The sequence below is a fragment of the Saccopteryx leptura genome, chromosome 8 (assembly GCF_036850995.1).
Source record: "Saccopteryx leptura isolate mSacLep1 chromosome 8, mSacLep1_pri_phased_curated, whole genome shotgun sequence".
In the NCBI taxonomy this organism is placed as follows: domain Eukaryota; kingdom Metazoa; phylum Chordata; class Mammalia; order Chiroptera; family Emballonuridae; genus Saccopteryx; species Saccopteryx leptura.
The window spans coordinates 24,258,241-24,280,285 of record NC_089510.1 but is presented as its reverse complement, the minus strand read 5'-3'; the positions used below and the strand labels follow the sequence as shown (position 1 = coordinate 24,280,285).

Below are 22,045 nucleotides of genomic sequence, written 5' to 3'. Positions count from 1 at the left end.
TGGGAGACAAAACAAGAGCTTAAGTTATTAAGACAGCTTTACTGTACTTAGAAAAGCACACATTTAATTAAGTTAAATGCAGTGGGGTTAATACAAAAATTAAATACAATTAACCTTCCAGTACCTAAGCAACTTAAGTCCAAATATTTCACATTACCAATTATTTTTCCAAATAAAGCAACACCCAGATTATCCGATCATCTCCTTACCTGTGGAGCTGCCGCCCTCCTCAGCAGCAGCCCCGAGGAAGAGTGAGCATCCGCCTTTCCCGACAAGCACCTGTGTGGACGGAGGCGGTGACAGGGGAAGAGGAACGGACAACGCACAGGCAGGGGCCCAGCACACTTAAGCTCTGGGGAATGGAGGGGATGTTTCGGAAGCTCTGCCTCGGGGGACACAGCCTCCGAGGCCAATTAAAGCAGGGCCAAGTCAAACTCTGGACACCAGTAAAAAATGAAAACACAGATACACACACATATACACACACACAACCCTTTAACTTCTTCATGATTAAGATCTACAAATTAATTTTGGTAAAACTTCTGACAATGAAAAGTAAAATAAATCATATTTACATATATAATAGAAGAATTTGTTACAGTTTCAAACACTCTTAAGTACCCTGGGTAAACAGTTAGAAACTCATTTATAGATTCTAATGCATCCTAAGCATCTCAATATTACTGTAAAGAGATGGGAGTAAAAGCAACACAGGGACAAAGAGACAATGTTATAGAGTAAATATGTATCACTACCATAAAAAATAAACGACGAGAAAAATTTATCGGAACAGTAACTACTATAGTTGCTACATTCAATCTTCCTTTTCATTTTCAGTAATTTTGAAGTCACCTTTCCTTTTTATACCAGATCCGAGGGCCAACTGGAAGGACAGGAAAACCCAGCAAACCTTTAAGCCATCTCTCCTATTTCATTCTTTTAGAAATAATCAGTCTCTGGTATAGGACTTTGATCTCCCTGCCCCCTTTCTCAATTCCCTGCCCCCTTTCTCAATTACCCGACTCCTTTCTTAACTTCCTCCTATATAACTTAAGATAGAAAAAGTACATCTGCCACCATCCGTACCTCAGTGATTACAGTTGCTATCGGCTGGAAAGGGTTAACAGTAATTGGTTCTGTGTCCAACTCAGCCAGACCACTGGTTCCATTCTGTTCAGCCTGCTCTCGCTCTCTGTGTTCTCTATTGATTGAGGGAAATAAAACTGTAATTCCTGAGAAAATGCTCAACCATGTTTAAGAACACTTGCAATCGGTTTAAGGCTATTAAAGTTAGGAATTTCATAGCTTTAAATTACTGAGACATCTTCAGATATCCTTAGGCAAGTAACAGGCCTCTACCGCCATATAAAGACTGTTCATTTGAATTTTTAAAAGAAACAAATGCTAACAAAAATAACAATCCCTGTGACTGATTTATCGATGTCAAAAGTGCATATTAATTTTCTATGTGCTTAGTGTTTTTTATAATTTGTCAATTTATTGCCATTCCAAACCAATGCTGTCATCTTCATTGACGTTCACACATAAATAAGTCCTTTTGTTAAACCTCTTCTGAAGAGCTGTGTCAAATTAGTTACCATCTGTGAACTAGATAACGACTGCTGCTTTGCATAATAGAAGAGGCTATAGAGATAAGTGTACTATACCAATTAAATATTTCCATATTCATTGTTAGTAAAACATTCACTGGCTCTGACTTATAGTTAATGTCCCAAACAAGCAGCTAAAAACAGAAAGATGACTAGTATAGATCTGCAACTAAGCTGCAAGTAAAGTATAGCAATGTGAATGTTCATTACTATGACGGTTATTCATTATGGTCTCTGATGAAAAGATAGATCCTTTCATTCTAAACCTCGCAAGCCATGATTTAGAGATCTACAATTTACTACTTCTGTGACCTTGGACATGTGTCTGGATCTTTGAGTGATAGCTTTCCCATGTGGATAAAAAAAAATTATATTATAGTAATTGTTATTAATGTTATTAATTTATTGTCAAGCAATTTCACTTATCTAGTATTAATATACTATTTTCAGATACCAAAAATAATGTTTTACAGTTTTTCAGAAATATCTGAATCCATTAGATTGCATTTAATGAAGCAAAATAGGTTTATGGTGTTTTATAAATCGCTCCTCTCTGAATGCCAGTTCACTTTTTTTTTTTAATTCATTTTAGAGAGGAGAGAGAGAAGAAAGAGAGACAGGGGGGAGGAGCTGGAAGCATCAATTCCCATATGTGCCTTGACCAGGCAAGCCCGGGGTTTCGAATCGGCAACCTCAGCATTTCCAGGTCGACACTTTATCCACTGCGCCACCAGAGGTCTGCCAGTTCACTTTTAATCATGGAGAGTGCTCCACAGGAGAAGCCTCAGCCCCCACGTGGCACGGCTAGGAGGAAGGAGGAAGGAGGAAGAGGGGGGGAATGGGTATGAGAAAAGCCTGCCATAACACGACCTAGAACACCTTTACGAAAAGGTAAGAACTTGGAGGTGGGGAGATGACTTAATATTAGGTTTCCTTCCCCAACTCAATTTTTCTTTTACATTTTTTTCATTGATATGAGAGAGAGAGAGTGAGAGAGAGAAAGAAAGAACCATCAACTTGTTTCACATAGTTGTTCCATTTAGTTGTGTACTCATCAATTGCTTCTCGTATGTGCTCTGACCGCGGGTCGAACCTATGACCTCTGAAATGCTAGCCACTATACAGTAGGGCAGAATAGAAAACCAGACTCTCACAGGAAGTAAAACCTCATATCAGCATCAAATACATCTAGCTGAATGACCTGCTCATATTATTGAGCTCTTGGGGCTGGAGAATTACCTCTACAAATATTTCTATCCTTTAAGTCCTACATCTAAAATAAATGAAAGATTCCTGTAACCACAGGAATTCCTCAACAGCCAGAGAACACCTTACAACAGCAACGCCAAGGGCAGTTTAGTGGGCTCCTGTCTACCAGGCGGTGACTATGTTAATGCACATGGAAGGCCAGTATTACTTAAGTAGACGGAAGACAACTTTGTATCTTACAGGAGCTCACTTAACTATCTTCTCATTTCTCCCCTCCCTACCAAGCAAATAATCTAGTAGAGAAAAGAGAAATATTGGTATTGAGCACTAAATCTGACTTTAAATCATACCTGAGTACTTTTTTGCAGTATTAAAATTATTATAAGTCATTCTGTGGTAGAATTTATGTAATCATTTCTTTTAATTCAGTTTGCTAAATTTATTTTAAAAGTTTCCTTTTGGGAAATATATATTTAAAATAATTTGAAAAATGTATTTAAAAGCCTGAGAGAGCCTGACCAGGCAGTGGCACAGTGGATAGTGCGTCGGACTGGGATGCGAAGGACCCAGGTTCGAAACCCCAAGGTTGCCAGCTTGAGTGCGGGCTAATCTGGTTTGAGCAAAGCTCACCAGCTTGGACCCAAGGTCGTTGGCTTGAGTGCAGGATCATAGACATGACCCCAGAGTCGCTGCCTTGAGCCCAAAAGTTACTGGCTTGAGCAAGGGGTCACTCGGTCTGCTGTAGCCACCCCGTCAAGGCACATATGAGAAAGCAATCAATGAACAACTAAGGTGCTGCAACAAAGAATTGATGCTTCTCATCTCTCTCCCTTCCTGTCTGTCTGTCCCTATCTGTCCCCCTCTCTCTCTCTCTGTGTCTCTGTCACACTTTAAAAAAGTCTGTCACAAAAATAACAAAAAACCTGAGACAAAGCAATTAATTTACTTTCTGACAAAACTAGCATTGAAGATCAGATGTTGCTTTGGTTGATGATCCACTAACAGCTTAGCTCTGTCTTTGCTGAGACTAAAGAGTTCCCCCATCTATGGACACAGTAATTCTCTGGGGACTGTCCTGTGCATCAGGGATGTTCAGCAGCCTCTACGCAGCAGCACTCTACCGCCTCCAACTGTGATAAGGAAAAATGTCTAAACACTGCCAAATGCCCTCAGAGAAGCAAAACGGGCTTTTCAGAACCACTGAAATACAGGTACTCATAAAAAACAGGTGATAAGCCTGACCATAGTGAATATAGAGCATTGACCTGGGATGCTGAGGACATAGGTTCAAAATCCCGAGGTTGCTGGCGTGAGTGTGGGCTCATCTGTCTTGAGCGCAGGCTCACCAGCTTGAGCACGGAGTTGTCAGCTTGAGCGTGGGATCACAGACATGACCCCATGGTCGCTGGCTTGAGCCCAGGGTCTCTGGCTTGAGCAAGGGGTCACTCTCTCTGCTGTAGCCCCCCGCCCCAGTCAAGGCACATATGAGAAAGCAATCAATATACAACTAAAAGTGCTGCAACTAGAGTTGATAATTCTTATCTCTCTCCCATCCTGTCTGTCTACCTCTCTCCTTCTCTCTCTCTCACACACAAAACAAACAAACAAAAAGGTAATAAGTACCGAGATGTGTTGTAGAATTGGGTACCTGAAACCTGTATAATTATGTTAACCAGTGTCACCCAAATAAAATTCCATTAAAAAAGGAGTAAAATTCAAAATAATAAGAGATTAAAAAAAAGTTAAACTCTTAGAAATAATAAATACAAATGGAATTGAAAATTTACCTAATGCCTTCAGACAGAAAAAGGAAACTGAATAGACAAAACTAATAAAATATTCATACAGTTATGTTTTTGACTTTTCAAATTCACTGTGGTACAAAATTAACCTACTTACCTTTCTTCACGTAATTTTCGCACTCGTTCAGCCCTTTCTCGTTTCTCTTGTTCTTCAAGAGCACGCTGCTCTGTTGTGTCTTTTTGGATGCGTTCATTTAAGGCATCAAAGTCTCTTGCAATAATATGTAGCAGCCAATAAAGGCCTTTCTTAATTGACTTGTCAATTTTCTTTCCAGATCCCAAGATTGCTGAACAAGGTTCCTGAAAAACAGCAATTTATTTGACTTAAAGTTTAAAACTAAAAGTTTTCCACAAAAATCTATCCATATACTATTAAGTACAATTACTGGTAAATCAAAATTAACCCATTATATCAATCATGTGAAGCACCTGCTTATTAAACTTGTAAAATATATCTCTGCAATGACCACTAACATTAATACACAGGAATTGAAATATTTTAAGTATAATATCTGTAAGCTATTAGAGGTATTATGACACAAGAAGTTGACAAGGCCAGTTTAAACTGGAAACAAACGGATTGGAAGACAAAATTAAATTCTGAAGAAAAATGCCCCTACTTATTAAAAATAGCAGAAAGTTTTAATTCCTCATGCCAGGGAATTTATAGTAGTAAACATCTTTTAAGACTGACAGTCTAATGATCATCTTCTGAAATTAGAATAATTAAATTCTCTGTCCATCTTTCTTAAGATTATATAACTCTCCTGATAAGATTTTTCAGAGCTCATTGTAAACCTTTATGTTCATATTTTATATTTATACTTTTTTTTTTACCATTTATAACATTTATAGCAAGATTTATTGTGTAGCTTGCAAATCCTGCTAGCAATATCTTAAACAAAAAGCTAAAATCTAAAGTCTTTGAAATCTCAAAAGATAGTTTATGGAAGTCAGTACCAACTAAATAGAAAACAAATATTACAATATTAAGTAGTATCAACAAAAAAGTGAGAATGTAATTTCCTGGATAAAAAAAAATTCTGTTAAAACAGTAATGAATTATTTTGTTACTTGTCTGCCACCTCACTGCCTAGCACCTTGAACAAAACTGTTCTACTGAACATATTCCATAGGGCAAAAAAGCAAAGACCAAAACTTACTATTTGACACAGGCACTTGTGCTCATTAACCATTTTTTCCAGAGACAGACATTCAATCACATCAGCTTCTCCTAAAGCCCCTTCCTTGTCTTGTTTATTTGCCAACCTAGACAGATACAAATAATTTTATAGCAAATATATAATCAGGCAGCCACTTAAAATATTTTGACCATGTTCTCATTTCAAGCTGTTAAACCTATTCTTTGCAGAACACAGTGGTTTAACAGAGTATGGTAGTACCTGTTTTATTATTTAACTTTATTTTACTGCTAAAATAAGTTTGTGAGAATTGACCTGAGACAGAGAAATCAGGTAGTGTCAAGAAAACAAGCAATAGGTCAACAGGCCAACAAAAAAAGCTAGGAGTAGAAAAAGAAATGGATTAGTTTCCATAGCCCTAAGCTATCAATTCTAATCTTCCCATGAGGTCTCTCTCTACCTTCTTAAAATACTTTGTACCACGGTGTAAATGCCCTTATCTCATATCCTCAACTCCTTAAAATACAAAGTGTTCCTGCTGTAAATACCCAAACATTCACCCTGAGCTTTTCATAGCTGAGCTCCTCTGCATCTGCTGTGTATGGATGTGTCCACATAAACGTGCAATTTACTGGGTAGGTGGGCCACTTCTGGCTAAGTTACTTTGTGTAGCACTGTGGATAAAGAACATTCTATTCAGTGAGGAACAAACTGGGAAACCACAAAATGGAAAAACCCACGTAAGTTCTAAAAGAAATTTTTTTACAGAACACCACAATTTGCTCTTAGATGGCAGAAGTTAATATTGATCAGGGTTTGATAGACATTTCAGGCAAATACATATTAATTAATAAATACGCAGAACAAATCTAATGAACACATCATCTGTCTTCAGAAAAATGTTGAGATATATTTGATCCTGTCTTCATTTCCTAGTTTTCATAATAATAAATCAGTGCTCTATCAACCTCCAAAGGTGAACAACTTGCTTCCTTTGGTTTATGGGGTGTATCATTATGAAATAATAGATTTGAAAAATACATTTCATGTGTTTCAATATATTGTAGTCACTGCTCTTTTGGAGGCTCAGTTACCTACTTTTGGTTGCTGGGAGTCCCCTCTGTGTTGGCTTCCGTGTTCTATTGGTGCTACTCTCATCATCTTTAATATCTTGCTGCTTTTTTGGTGAGAAACAATATTCCAGACCTGGAATCACCCATTTCCCTAAGGGACCCTTGTTCCTTTCAGTAAGGACTGGTATTGTAAAGACTACAATCTGGGCGCTATGAATATTTATTCCTAATGACGACATTGCTTTCTAGAGCCTTTCAGTGGACAAACTAGTGGGGAAATGTAGCTTTCTAAGAAAGAAAACATGTAAGTCATAAGCTCATATTAATTTTTCCATGTTAAATCAAATATTACCAAGTTTTGACTTAGCTTATTAAATTGTATTACTATTGTCTTTTGTTGAAAACTAGTTTCTTTTTTTGCTTAATGATTGTTTTACTGATTTGAGAGACTGGAAGAGAGAAAGAGGGAAAAACAGAAACATCAATTTGTTCTTGTACATGTCCTGACAAGGGATTGAACTGGCAACCTCTGCACTTTGGGATGATGCTCTAACCCAGTGGTCATCAACCTGGTCCCTACCACCCACTAGTGGGCGTTCCAGCTTTCATGGTGGGCGGTAGTGGAACAACCAAAGTATAAATAAAAAGATAGATTTAACTATAGTAAGTTGTTTTATAAAGATTTATTCTGCCAAACTTAGCAAAAATCCGACATAAAGTACTTGGTAAGTAATTATTATTATATGCTTTAACTTGCTGTAACTCTGCTTTATAAATTTTATAAAGTAAAGTTACTTCCCTACTTTATAAATCACCATTACTGTGGAACCGGTGGGCGGTTAGAAAATTTACTACTAACAGATACACAAAAGTGGGCGGTAGGTATACAAAGGTGGACTACCCCTGCTCTAATCAATGAAGCTATCCGGCCAGGGCTGAAAACTACAGTTTCTAATAAAACTGACATTGTCTCTTTATTTTATCCTACAACATGTATAAAGGTTTCAATACAACAATACCAATATTACATATTACTAAAACAGAATTACAAAATGTTAGGGAAAATATTTTTGTGGTTATTCTTATATCCAAAATATAAACCACGAGATGCAAAGTCAAAATACTGAGTTTTAAAATTACTTGAAATAATCTCTCTCTGCCTGACCAGGGGGTGGCGCGGTGGATAGACTGGGACTCAGAGGACCCAAGTTCAAACCCCGAGGTTGCTTGAGTGTGGGCTCACCAGTTTGAGCACAGGGTTGCTGGCTAGAGTGTGGGATCATAGACATGACCCCATGGTTGATGGCTTGAGCCCAAGGTTGCTGGCTTGAGCAAGGGGTCACTTGCTCTGCTGTAGCCCTCGGTCAAGGCACATATGAGAAAAGCAATCAATGAACTAAGGTGCCGTAATGAAAAATTGATGCTTCTCATCTCTCCCTTCCTGCCTGTCTGTTCCTATCTGTCCCTCTCTCTGTCTCTATCACACACACAAAAAAAAAAAGAATCCCTCTCCGTATGGTTATGCTGTCATCTAGATATATAGCTAGGTTTATTTGTTTCAGGCTGTTCTTGCTTTTTAGCGTTAACTTTTTATTTTAAGATTTAATTTTGAAGACATTTATGTGGTTCCAAATTCAAAACTATATATAATAACATAGTAAAATCAGAAGTATGACCCAACTCTGTCCTTTCTCCTCTTTCTATTCTATTCATTCTCCTCTAAGTAATCATTTTCATTAGTTTTTAGTTCATTCCCCCCTCCCCATTATTTCTTTTTGAAAATATAAACATGTAGATGGGGAAAATGATATTTTGAAGATCACAATTTGGGCACTATAGATACTCACAGCAGTTGACTAGTTGGTGGAGGTTTATATAAGTGTCTCCAATTCCCTTTCTTTCTAAAATACTAGCCTATAATATATATAGGCACTCCCTGGATTACGAACGAGATAGGTTCAGTAGGTTTGTTCTTTAGTTGAATGTGTATGTAAGTTGGAACAGGTACATTTACCTATCAAATACACCTTAGACATATGTCTTTCTGAATATAATATTTATTTTTACCATTCTGTGCATATAAGTAAACATTTCCAAAACTAGAGAATCTATGTCAGTCGTGACCCGGGAACAGCCTGTACTCTTGTGCACACCTTCCATTTTTTTTTTTTTTCCTTTTTTCCGAAGCTGGAAACGGGGAGGCAGTCAGACAGACTCCTGCATGCGCCCGACCGGGATCCACCCAGCACGCCCACCGGGGAGCGATGCTCTGCCCATCTGGGGCGTCACTCGGTTGCATCCAGAGCCATTCTAGCGCCTGAGGCAGAGGCCACAGAGCCATCCCCAGCGCCCGGGCCATCTTTTGCTCCAATGGAGCCTTGGCTGCGGGAGGGGAAGAGAGAGACAGAGAGGAAGGAGAGGGGGAGGGGTGGAGAAGCAGATGGGCGCTTCTCCTGTGTGCCCTGGCCGGGAATCGAACCCGGGACTCCTGCACGCCAGGCCGACGCTCTACCGCCACCTTCCATTTTTTATAACAGCAAATCCTAAAATTACCCTAAAGGAGCTTACAGACACCTACTTTATTACTATATTCTTTATAAATAAGCCAAATGCTTATTACATGGATGTTTCATCACTGATTCATCCAGACTCACACTGAAAGACTTCTGGGTTGTTTCCAGGGTCCCGCGTTTACAAAGTGCTGTGAAGAAGAAGTGTGGGAAAGAGTGCTTTCCTTCTTTGGGGGACAGATTTTAGGAAGTGGGGTTACTAAATCAAAGAATAGATGCAAATGTTATCTGGATAGAAATTCTACCAATGTCCTTCCTCTCACCTCAAATCAAAAATGAGGCAAAAATGTGGGTGGAGGGGACAGGAAGGAGATTTAGTAATGTTACAAACATTTGATTTCTAACTTTTCAAACAATTTTTCACTCTGGCAAAAATTAATTTTGAGTTGTAATACTGATAATAATAAACAGCATAACATGTATGGCTGCATAACTTAAATTTTTCTATATTGAAAACTATGAAAGAAACTCATTTTAAAATAAAAAATTGCAGGTATAATAAAAAGAAAAGTGAAGTGGAAAGTTACAAGATAGTTATTCTTTTCCGGCAGTTGTAGTTCTGAAATTCAGTGATTTTCTGAATGAGGCCCTCGGGATTTCCTAAAATAGGATAGATTTTCAATCATTTTAAAGTAAATGAAACAAAACCCTTTACATATGCTTCTTTCCATTCTTATTTATTCCAAATTCTGTACATTTAGCAAGTTTTGATACCTAAAGAAATCAAAGAACCTTTTGTTTAAATACCGACCCCCTTTTTAGTGACTAATGTAGTTTTATATGTAATATAGAACTGGAATTACAGTGGCTGTGCCAAATATTCTATATAGGCAGTTTAACAAGGACTTCCTGTTACCAACTAGCTCCAATGAAAAGAACCTTCCTTTAATCTAAAGAATGGGTGGTTAACAGGCAGAACCGGATTTTCCAGGTGTGAAGTAAGCAATTTGTTTTTCCCAGCAAAAGAACAACTTTATCTCTAACTTCTTTGGCTTTATAATTTGGTTTTCAATTAAGTTAATTATATGAAAACCATCCAGAAATTGCCTGTGAACTACAAGATAAAGACTTAAATAATTTGATCAAAACGTTACAGATGGTACTGTTTTTTCTCTCAAAGGCGGGACTACAACGCCACAGGTGGAAAAGCTGCAAAGGGAACAAGACAAAGGTAAATAAACCACTCTTTTCTGTGTTTTCTAATGTGAGGAGGCACCCACAGCCTGAGTCTGTGACGTTCACTAAAATGACCTATTTTGCTCAGATTTGGACCACTCTACCGGCAGATGGTCGATCTGCTAATAAATTTGAATGGGATTTGGGTTAAGAGAACTCAGAAATAGACCACTATAATAAAAATCAATTTTTTCTTTTAAATCCTTTAAAAAAGTTTCTCATTTTGGAAACACTAAAAAGTCAGTTGCTTTAAAAACAAACTTAAAAAAAATTCTCTTTTGTAGACTGATTATAAATTAATCATACAGTGCTTGTTTTAAAAAGCACTTTTAACATTGAATTCTAAAAAGAAACTTATGCCGAAATTTCACATATATGTTTCACCATTAAAAACTTAAGATCATTTTCCAGACATTCTTAATTTATTCATTGTTTCCCAGAATATTTTAAAATCATTTAAGGACATTAGAAAACAATCTCATAAGAAGACTATTGTAAAATATCAAAATACTCATTTAAAATATTTTAACTAGTGTATTAAAAGTACATAATCATAAATTTAATATAAATATATTTCATTTGATAGTTTTACATTTTTAAGTCAGAATTATGTTAACTGCTACATACATTGGAAGGTCTGATACTTTCAAAATTATGCAATATATGGAGGCTTAACCAAAACATAGTTAATTTTCTGATATTTCTTCCAAGTTATTTTATCATTGTTACTTATTAGACCTTAGTAAATAATCCATTTCAAATAAAAATAGTAATGGCTTTTAATAAATGTTTTAAGGGTAGATTTGAAAGTGGGCTACATAATATGTATAACACATTATCTTCATGGCTATGCAATTTTAAATTTAAGACAAAAATCATATTATGAATGTATAATGTACTTCATCAGGGAACTAAGAGTTCAAAATAAAAGAACTCTTAATATTTAAAGAAAAAATGGTCTTATTGTTACATTAAACAAGTAAGTTAAAAATTAACATATTAAAACTAAATAAAAAATAGAATTAAAAAGCCCTGAAAGACTACATCACAAAAACATTAGATAATTTAAACTTAGAGAAAATATATGCAACTGGCAATTTTTAAAATTTCATTTAAATAGCCAAAGAGGAGAATATACCTATAACATCATTAAACTAGGGACATCTTTAAGCTGTCCTCATATACAAAAGGAAAACAAACAAAAAATCCAACCATTTGATGTTAGCTAAAAACTAGTTGCATATTTTGAAATAATTTATTTAATATAGTAACTATAATTCAAAAAGTCTTTAAAATTCTGGACATCTATAAAGTATCTATCCCAAATTGTCAAAGTTGTTACCATGTCTTTAAATTAGTGTTCTTTTTGTTTGCAAATAAGAGGTTTAAGCTGAAAAATATAGTCAGTTATTGACAGTAGAATACAAAACCTATGGCAATGGAGTAAGTTAAGCATGCTGAAAGATGATTTATATTTGAATACAACTCTTCCACCATTAGGAGAATAAATTTAAGATATAAAAAAAATTGTGTAAGATGGTAGTCTCATCAATTTCACTTAGCTTAAACAATTAAATTTTTTAAAAATGATTTTAAAGAAAGAGAGGAAAGGGGGATGGAGAGAGAGAGAAATCCTGATTTGCGGTCCCATTTAGTTGTGCGTTCATTGGCTATTGGTTGATTCCTGTACATGCCCTGACCATAATCGAACCCACGACCTTGGCATATCAGGACAGTGCTCTAACCAGCTGAGCTACCAGGCCAAGGCTAGCCTAAGTAATTAAATGTTTTGATAACTATGAGCTTAATATTTTATGTTCATGAACTTTGTCTCTTCCAACTTTCAAATTGTAATATGCTTAGATGTCTCACCTTGCCTAATATTCTATTTTATAAAATATATGATTAAGCAATTAAATTAGAAATTATACATGTAGTTATAAGTATGCAACAACTGAAAATACTATTTGTCTACAGCAGGTATACGCACCCGAGTACCTACATTAGGTAAATTTCTGCAGAGATGAACAAGGACTTGGGGAACATTCTGAATGTTAACTCTGTAAAGATAATCACCTATGACTTTCAGTCAAGACACACAGAAGAGAAATTCTTTCCTCTTCTACATACAGAAGTGTTTGATATAATCATAAGCAAAACAAACAACTTTTAAAAGTACATCATTACATGTAAGTAAGAAAGAGAAATTTCCAAACGCCAGAAATGAAGAGGGAACATAGTCATAGCCAAAGTAGAGAGGAGGAATTAAAGCAACTCCATGAGCTACTAGAAGCTGGGACTTAGGGTGTGTGCATGATAAGGAGCTAAAACTGAGCTTCCTAGATGAAGTAGTGAACGAAAAATTCAAACTCAGTCTATATACAGAGATGAGAAAATCTCTGTTAGTTTGTTCAGGATTATAACAGGAAGTAAGGGATCCACTCAGGCTATAAAAAAACGAGCAGAGAAAAATTAGACCCATAGTTATACTACCTGGATTACAAAAGGCAAACTTGACAGGGTCCCCAAACGGTGTAAGAATGTATCCACAATGCAGGCACTGCATGCATTCTTGTATAATGCCATTCCCCAGTGAAGAAGAACCACTGGTCAGTTCACAAAATCCACCTGCCCACCACACAGAGAAATAGTCGATGGCCACAACAAAGGTATTTATTCCTAAGAAACCCAAATAATCTAATAATATAAAAGACCTTAAATATAAATGCCCTTTATTCAAAGAAAACAAAAGAAGACATAAGATCCATAAACCAAGATGAACACAGTATAAACTTGATAGTTTTATATAAACATCATTTACTATACTTGGCGTGTCATGATGCACACGCCCTGAAAGGGCATCTGTTCTTCCTGCAACATTAGTAACATGCAGAGATTTAGTCCTAAGAAAAAAAGATTCAGCATATTTACCTGTTCTTTTCTAGTAAGGTTATTAAATTAATAAATATAAACTATATATCAATATATTTTGAAGAGTTCCTTAAAGTGTTTTTTATTCAAACACGAAAGTGGGTACTCTTTTAGAAAACTGTTCTTCCATGAACAGAAACCCAGGAGAAGAAAGTCTCTGCAAGGGTGAGAGTCGAACATCTTGGTTTCCAAAATCAGTGACAGTAACATTTACCTTCCCAAAGGTATTTTGCAAAGGTATACTGTGCGCTATCATAGCAATTTGAAGTATTATTTCTTAAAAAAACTAACTATGATGCTTGAGGGGGGAAAAAAAGGCTTTTAACAGAATTGATCATTTATTTCTAATTTAAAAAAGATAGATCCAGCCATAAAAATGTGAAAGGGGATTGTTTCAGGATTTGTCCCAAGTCACACTTCCAAATAGAAAGTTGGAGACATTGTTCTTGACAAATTTAAAGAGTTTTAAATGCTTCTTAGCAGCTATATAAGCATTAGCTAGAACCTAATTCTCATGAATAAAAAATTCAAAATGTTTTGTTTTGATCCCCCACCCCTGCACTGTTCAAAAGTCTCTGTACATAAATACTATTACTCTTTTCTTTTTTCCATATTAACAGAAACACAAGTCCACTTAAAAAATTATACAACAAACAGCATATCTGCTATATACTTTGTAGCTGTAAAAATTCATAGTAGCAGGTTAGTATAAGAATAGAAAAAAGCCTGACCAGGTGGTGGCACAGTGGACAGGGCATCGGACTGGGATGAGGAGGACCCAGGTTCAAAACCCCAAGGTCGCTGACTTGAGCAAGGTGTCATTCAGTTTGCAGTAGCTCCCCAGTCAAGGCACATATGAGAAAACAATCAATGAACAACTAAGGTGCCACAAGGAAGAATGGATGCTTCTCATCTCTCTCCATTCCTGTCTGTCTCTGTTGCTCTCTCTGTCTCTGTCACAAAACAAACAAAAAACAGGAAAGAGAAGTCTCTGTACATAAACAGGAACGAACGCAACCACTACAGGTTGATATTTCTTGCTTCCTCCCCCCATCCTCCATTCCCCTACTTCCTCTCTCTAAAACCAGTATATAAAATCTTTATTTTTCTTTTTAATAAGAGGTATATTTAAAAAACAAATAAATAGGAATGAAGGATATCTCACTTTCTATCTCTCTTATCTCAGTCTATGACTATGAGCTAAAGCATAAAAGATAATATAGTAATCTCCATCTCTACAGGATGGAGAGGATTTAAAATTTCTTAGAAATTTCTTGTGATGTAGGTCTATGAGATCAGAACTAATTCTTTTCCTTCTCCTCGATTAGAAGAGGCTTAATTGGGTCTGATTATATTAAAGATCCTAATAAAGCTGTAAACAACATAACTACTTTTGATTTGATATGCTGTGTTACTTCCTGCAAGACTTTTCCCTTTTAAACATAGTATTTATACTAATAACATTAATACAGTATTTGATACAGATCAAATTCATTTGTAATATGTTTTACTAAGATAATCTATCACTAAGGTTTTGGGAACAAAAACAAATCTACATTGGGTAGATTTATATCTGAATATAGGCTCTTCCACTTTTTAGCTGTGTAGTCTCTGGCAAGAAATTTTACCTTGCAGATATTAGGAATATTCGAGTAGTTAAGAAAGTCAACATCTAAATAAGGGAAACTTCAAAGAAAAGTATGCAAAGAAAGTGGAGGTCAAGTTCTTTAAAAAATTAGGACCTCTCCCCCAATCCTAAATAAATGAATTTTCAGGTAGAAAAGAGTATTTGCTAAATGTCTAGCAAATACTGCAGAAGGACCTACATTGAGTCTGTGATTGTGAAATTTTGAACATCAAGAACAAACAGAAAAGGCCTAGGCTTTCAGGAAAGAAAATTAAAAACAAAAAAACAGATCTTACACAATATATCAGGAATCAGATGGCAGCTTTCTCAAGGGCAACAAGGGAAGCTAGAAGAAAACACAGCAAAATTCTCAAAATTCTACGTAAATATATAATTTCCAATTTAGAGTTATATCCACAAAAAAAGTCACCTGGGTGTAAGAAAAGAATAAAAATATTTCCAGCCCTGGCCGGTTGGCTCAGTGGTAGAGTGTCGGCCTGGCGTGCGGAAGTCCCGGGTTTGATTCCCGGCCAGGGCACACAGGAGAAGCGCCCATCTGCTTCTCCACCCCTCCCCCTCTCCTTCCTCTCTGTCTCTCTCTCCCCTCCCGCAGCCAAGGCTCCATTGGAGCAAAGTTGGCCCGGGCGCTGAGGATGGCTCTGTGGCCTCTGCCTCAGGCGCTAGAATGGCTCTGGTTGCAACAGAGCAATGCCCCAGATGGGCAGAGCATCTCCCCCTGGTGGGCGTGCCGGGTGGATCCCGGCCAGGCGCATGCGGGAGTCTGTCTGACTGCCTCCCCGTTTCCAGCTTCAGAAAAATACAAAAAAAAAAAAACATTTCCAGAGTCTGTTGCAGTGGATAAAGCATCAGAAAGCAGCGCTCACTGGTTTAAAGCTCCAAGGTCAGCGGTTCTGAGCACAGGCTCATCAGTGCAGGGTCCCTGGCTTGAGCAGGGGAATTGTCTATATCAGCGGTTCTCAACCTGTGGGTCGCGACCCCAGCGGGGTCACCTAAAGCCATTGGAAAATACATAATGCATATCAGGTATTTACATTCCGAATCATAACTGTAGCAAAATTACAGTTATGAAGTAGCCACCAAAATTATTTTTTGGTTTGGGGTCACCGCAACATGAGGAACTGTATTGCGGGGTCACAGCATTAGAAAGGTTGAGAACCACTGGTCTACATGATCCCAAAGCGCACCAGCTTGAACCCAAAGGTCATCAGTGTGGAAAGCCCAAGGTTGCTGGCTTGAGCCAGGAGACACAGGCTCGCCCTGGTCACGGCACAGAGGAAAGCAACCAATGCACACCTAAAGAGAAAGCAGCTAGAGAAAGCAGCTACCAGCTGATGCTTCGTACCCTCTCTCCCTCCCTGTCTCTCTCAAAAAAATTTTTTTTTTCAGAATAAAAGTTGTAGCCACATTGGTACGGCTGGTAAACCAGGAATAAATATCAGGAACCAGAAATCAGGAGATCTATAAGGGAGAAGAAAATTCCAGCACCACAGCCATTTGATAAATCACATCAAGCTCGAGGGTTCCAGGCAGGAAGCCTCAAGAGATGAAATGATAAAATGAAATAAAAAACCAGAATGCCTATTGGATTTAAATAGATTAAGAGGATAATTTTCAGTTTAAGAGCTTTAGAATGAATTAGTGTTGTATATGTATAAAATAAAGCAACTGAAAACTTAGGTAATTAATAATTTCAAAAAAATAAAAAGTTTAATAATTCTTGATCAGTGTGATGATTACATGGATGTGTTCCCTTTGTGAAAAAATCATCAAATTGAACATTTTGTTCTGGGCATTTCCTGTATATGTGTACATATGTTAATTAAAAGTGTTCTTAAAATATTATAAAAGTATAAATTTCCTAGCTCTATCCACAGAGATAGCCTAGAAATAAGGAAAAGCAATACTTTTGAGAAAGTACATAGTACCTTACGTGACTCTGGTATATATGTATAATATTTGCTTAGTCATAATAATGTAAACAGAATTTTGATTAACCAAAAATTGTGATGTATCTATATTGGAGGTTAAAAGTTGAGAAAGGATGGGGGTATATAAAGTTAAACCCACATTTTTTATAACAGATTTGGAATAAGTTTTATATCTTAGAAAGCAGAAATACCTACAAAAGCAAATTAACTAGAAATAGTGGGTTTAAAAGCAACATATAGCTTAGGAGCTGACAATGACTTCCTTTGGGAGTCGGGAACTGAAAATGAGGTGCGATGGGGCATAGAGCAGTTGGCTGTATATCTTTATAAGCTTTGAAATGATTTGACTTCTTAAACTGTGTTTATGTATTCTCTTTAGGAAAACAACAATCACAATTTAAAGGAGCTAATTTAAAAAAGAAAAAGCTTATGGCTATATCAAAAATGACATGACATCTTAAACACTTTTAATTGTACATTGTCCATCACCCCTCGGATAGTAAATTATTTAAGGACAGGAATTACTGAATATACACCACAGCACTTAAAACTCTGCATATAGTAAGTTTCAGTAATTATCTGACAAAATGTCCGTCCTTTAAAACCAAACGGATAGTATCAAGACATTGGTTTAACATTTTATGCAGTGCAGGCATCATCATTACTACATCCTCGACGAGGTCACCATTCAAGAACATCTTGCACATCCCCAGTGACGGCCAGTGTATTATCTCATGAAGCAGCTGATTCCATCCCAGGACGGCTCTCCTTGTTCGAAGAATCTTCTTTACACTAAACTAAACCTCTTTCCATGTAATTCCTACCCATTGGCCTTCGGAGTTATGCCAAGTAAGTCTAATCATTTTTATATACACAGACCTACACATTTTAATTTTAAAAATATTTTTATTAGATTGATTTCAGAATGAGAGGAAAGGAGAGAGAGAGAGAGAGAGACAGACAGGCAGAAACATGGACCTGTTTCTGTATGTGCCCTGACCAGGGATTGAACCAGCAACCTTCGTGTACCAGGATGATGCTCTAGCCAACCGAGCTACCAGCCAGGGAGCAGACCCACACATTTTAGAAAACAGTTGTAGATATTCCTTATATCTTCTCTTCAGCAGCACAAATATTTCCATTAAGAAAAAATTATCTAAATACTATGCATGGTTTTCCAATCTCATCCTTTCCATGACATTCTGGAAATTCCTAACTTAGGAATTTCCATCTCAAAATAATCACACTCAGAGCTTAACAAAGTCACTCTTCCATTTGCTTTGACTAGTGTATAGTCAGAGAAACAAATACCTTTCTTAGTCAATCTAGGTATAACACTATTATTAATAAAAGAATAATGACTATTCTAATGGTTTAGATAGCTTACAGTGAACTAAAATCTCCTGTAATTTTCATAAGCACTGTTATGAATGCAAGGGTCTTCCATTTTGTAGATGTGAAGTGTTCTTAATGACTAGGTGAATATTTTATATCTACCCTGGTTAAACATACTGCTATCTTTAGTATAATGTTCCATGTTATTTTAATTTTAAATCCCAACTCTATACTTTAACATAATGAAGAGCTCTCCAAATTTTGTGCCATCAATATATTTGCTAAGCATGCCTTTATGACAAATATCCAAATCAATGGTAAAAGTATTAGCATAAATATATCAAAACTGAGTCCCCTAACATAGCAGCATATTAGAGAGCTTTTTCTGTGATTGACATATGATATTATGTGTGTGTTCAATGAGCTATTTGTAATGCCCTTCATAGTTCCTTAGCTGCAAAAATACCATGAAATGTCCTTTTAAAGTCAAGATGCTCTGTGAAAATCAAGTATTTTATTAACAAAGATAGCTTTGATTCACTTCATTTTAGATATACACAGCATGGGAAAAAAGTAGGTTTACAGTTGTCAGTATGCAAAACAGCTTATTCTTGTATTATTTATTTATTAATTATCGTATTATTTTCCATGTGAACAACTGTAAGCCTACTTTGGCCCCAGTCTGTATGCATATAAATATACATGTATATGTGTGTGTGTGCATATATATATCTGTGTGTGCATATATATATATATATATATAAATCATACACATCAACTTGATCCTATGGATAACTACCAACACAAAGTGCAATAAATGTCATATTATCAGTGCCCCCCCAAAATAAGATTTTAAATCAATATATTCTCATGTTTGTAAGAATATCACTTATATAAATTGTATTTTAAGACAGTATGGATATCTTTGCAAAAGAATGCTAAGAATGAGAACTCAGCATAATCAGACCAAGAATATGTTTTCCTATGTATGTAATGGATAGAAACACAAAACTATGTCATTAATGTGTTAATATGGAAGCTTTAGAAATTTTAGTATAAATTCAATACTATCCATAAGGTCTCACATGAAATCTTCCCTGTCACTACACTGGTTTTAATTACATTATGCATATTTAGTAAAATAAGGATGTTTTTAAACATTTCACAGACCAAATTTACCAGCAACAGTATCTTTAGTAATAAGGGCACTTTTTTTTTAAAGATTTTACTTACTGATTTTAGAGGAGAGAGAGAGAGAGAGAGAGAGAGAGAGAGAGGAAGGAAGGGGGAGGAGCAGGAAGCATCAACTCCCATATGTGCCTTGACCAGGCAAGCCCAGGGTTTTGAACTGGTGACCTCAACATTCCAGGTCAACACTTTATTCACTGTGCCACCACAGGTCAATAAGGGTACTTTCAAGGTGCCATTTTAATTTTAAGAGTTGGAAATATGGTCAAGCCAAATTGCCCATTCTAAGATATATCATCCTATATCAAGAAAAATTTATTATTATGTGGTAGTATCATGACACAAAAAAATTGGGGGGAGCTGTTATATCTTTATCACTGCTTTCTCAACTACTCCACTCAACTGAATGGCACTCATAGTAGTCCCACATCATACAAAGTAATTTACAAATTATTTCTTCTATTTTAGTTGTTTATGAGGAAACTGTTATTGATTTTTCTAATTTTTAAACCTCTTTTCAGAAAACTATAAGGTTTTTTTCTGGGAGATAGGTATAGCTATGTGAGGCCAACTGCTCTAGGGGAAAAGACTAAACTTTTCATTTTCAACACAACTATTTTTGCTTTTTAGGAGGAGAGGAGAGATGAAGGACAGACTTCAAGAACTAAAACAACGGACAAAGGAATTCGAACTCTCCAGAGACAGGCAGGTGTCAACTACAGAAGCAGAGGAGCAGGGAAGGTTTCTGCAGCAAGCTGTTATTTATGAAAGAGAGCCTGTAGCTGAGAGACACCTGTATGAGATCCTTAAACTACAAGAGAGCCTTAACAATTTAACAGATGATGTTCGAAAATTTGGACAGCAACAGAAAAGTCTGGTGGCTTCAATGAGAAGGTTCAGTCTGCTTAAGAGAGAGTCTGGCATTGCAAAGGAGATAAAAATCCAAGCAGAACACATTAAAAAAGGTTTGGATGATTTACTAAAAGAAGCTAAAAATTCAGAGGCTGAAAGTGGTCCATCGTCAGTGATCACAAGAATACTTAAATCTCAGCATGCTGCAATGTCCCGCCATTTCCGGCAAACTATGCTCATGCACAATGACACAATAGCAGCAAAGCAAGAGAAGTGCAAGACATTTATTTTCCGTCAGCTTGAAGTTGCTGGGAAAGAACTGCCAGAAGAAGTAGTCAATGACATGCTTCATCAAGGAAAATGGGAAGTGTTTAATGAAAGTTTGCTTACAGAAACCAGCATCACTAAAGCACAACTCTCAGAAATAGAACAGAGACACAAGGAACTTGTTAATTTGGAGAATCAAATAAAGGATTTAAGGGAGCTTTTCATTCAGATATTTCTTCTAGTAGAGGAACAAGGAGACAGCATCAACAATATTGAAATGATAGTGAATGGTACAAAAGAGTATGTCAACACTACCAAAGAGAAATTTGGACTAGCCGTAAGATACAAGAAGAGAAATCCTTGTCGGGTACTGTGCTGTTGGTGTTGTCCATGCTGTGGCTCAAAATAAAGAAGCTATTTTAGACATTTTTCCCAGCTTCAGAATGCAGAATGTCCCATATTTCAGTGTCTTGTTTTCCTTCATTTCACAAATTCTTCTGCATACCTTTCATCTCTATTAAGTTATAATTTCCCCCTTTAGCCCATACCCACTAGAATTACATAAACTTCCAAAGCCAGTAACATAACATGTCTTCCTTTACTCAACTAAAAAGAGTATACTTAGCTGTTGAAAATGAGATGAATGATCTTAAGTTTCTAATCAGGTATCAAGCTCTATTATATATTTTTGTAATTTCCAATGCTCTTAAAAGACGAAAGTCAGTAAGTGACGACTACTTAAACAATACTCGTGGTTCATTAGGGAACATTTTGGTAGTTACAAATTGTGTAAAACAAGAGGTCGGAGGGTTCTAAATTCAAGGAGAGAATAATAAAACACAAAACTTTACACAGAGATATCGTCAAGTAACTCAATGGTCAACAAATCCTGAAAAAAATCGAACTATGTACTTGATGAAGAGTCTAGTTGGTAACTGGGAGCTGAATCTAGTTAAGGTCTAAGAAAGTAAATTAAGGCACTGTTTTCCTGAGCTTGGGTCAATTCACAACACTGTATTACACACAGATCAGAAGGGCTGGCAAATAAAGTACAAAATAAAGTTAACTGTACTCTCAAAAATTTCTCCATCACTGTTTTGCAAAGCAAAGCACTGTACTATGAGCGAGGAATCTAGTGTGAACTCACAGAGATAGAAGCTTGTAACTCACATTCTAGTGGAGAAAACAGATTAACAAATTCAAATCTCAGCTCATGTTGCGTTCTTGGCAGACTAAATAAAGGATATGATGAGACAAAGACTATCAGGGTCGCTTCTTTTGGTTGGGTGATCAGTGAAGGCCTCTCTGAAAGGC

General features: G+C 36.4%; 2 protein-coding genes across 9 annotated transcripts in view; one reads left to right on the top strand and one right to left on the bottom strand.

Moving 5' to 3' along the window:
* The window catches only part of ARL13B (ADP ribosylation factor like GTPase 13B), a 78,457-nt gene that overhangs the window by 17,068 nt on the left and 39,344 nt on the right, over positions 1–22,045 (bottom strand). For all 3 annotated transcript variants that reach the window (XM_066347577.1, XM_066347578.1, XM_066347580.1), the window contains 3 exons: positions 5,785–5,890; positions 4,719–4,921; positions 1,087–1,201 (listed from right to left, as the gene is read on the bottom strand). In XM_066347577.1, coding sequence (XP_066203674.1) covers positions 1,087–1,201; positions 4,719–4,921; positions 5,785–5,890 — 424 coding nt within the window. The remainder of the gene's footprint in view (positions 1–1,086; positions 1,202–4,718; positions 4,922–5,784; positions 5,891–22,045) is intronic.
* STX19 (syntaxin 19) lies at positions 10,316–21,157 on the top strand. 6 transcript variants are annotated; one of them, XM_066347099.1, is made up of 6 exons: positions 10,316–10,577; positions 12,560–12,757; positions 13,613–13,678; positions 17,469–17,650; positions 17,742–17,938; positions 20,243–21,157. In XM_066347099.1, the coding sequence occupies exon 6, from the start codon at positions 20,256–20,258 to the stop codon at positions 21,138–21,140; it is 885 nt and encodes a 294-aa protein (XP_066203196.1). In that variant the 5' UTR covers positions 10,316–10,577; positions 12,560–12,757; positions 13,613–13,678; positions 17,469–17,650; positions 17,742–17,938; positions 20,243–20,255; the 3' UTR covers positions 21,141–21,157. The 6 variants fall into 6 exon arrangements, with proteins under 6 accessions (XP_066203196.1, XP_066203197.1, XP_066203195.1 ...); XM_066347100.1 differs by lacking the exon at positions 12,560–12,757 and having other exon boundaries at positions 13,628–13,678; XM_066347098.1 differs by lacking the exons at positions 12,560–12,757; positions 13,613–13,678.

Bases quoted from the DNA above. Each gene is read 5' to 3' on its own strand.
- STX19 (XM_066347102.1), top strand. From the start codon at position 20,256: ATGAAGGACAGACTTCAAGAACTAAAACAACGGACAAAGGAATTCGAA.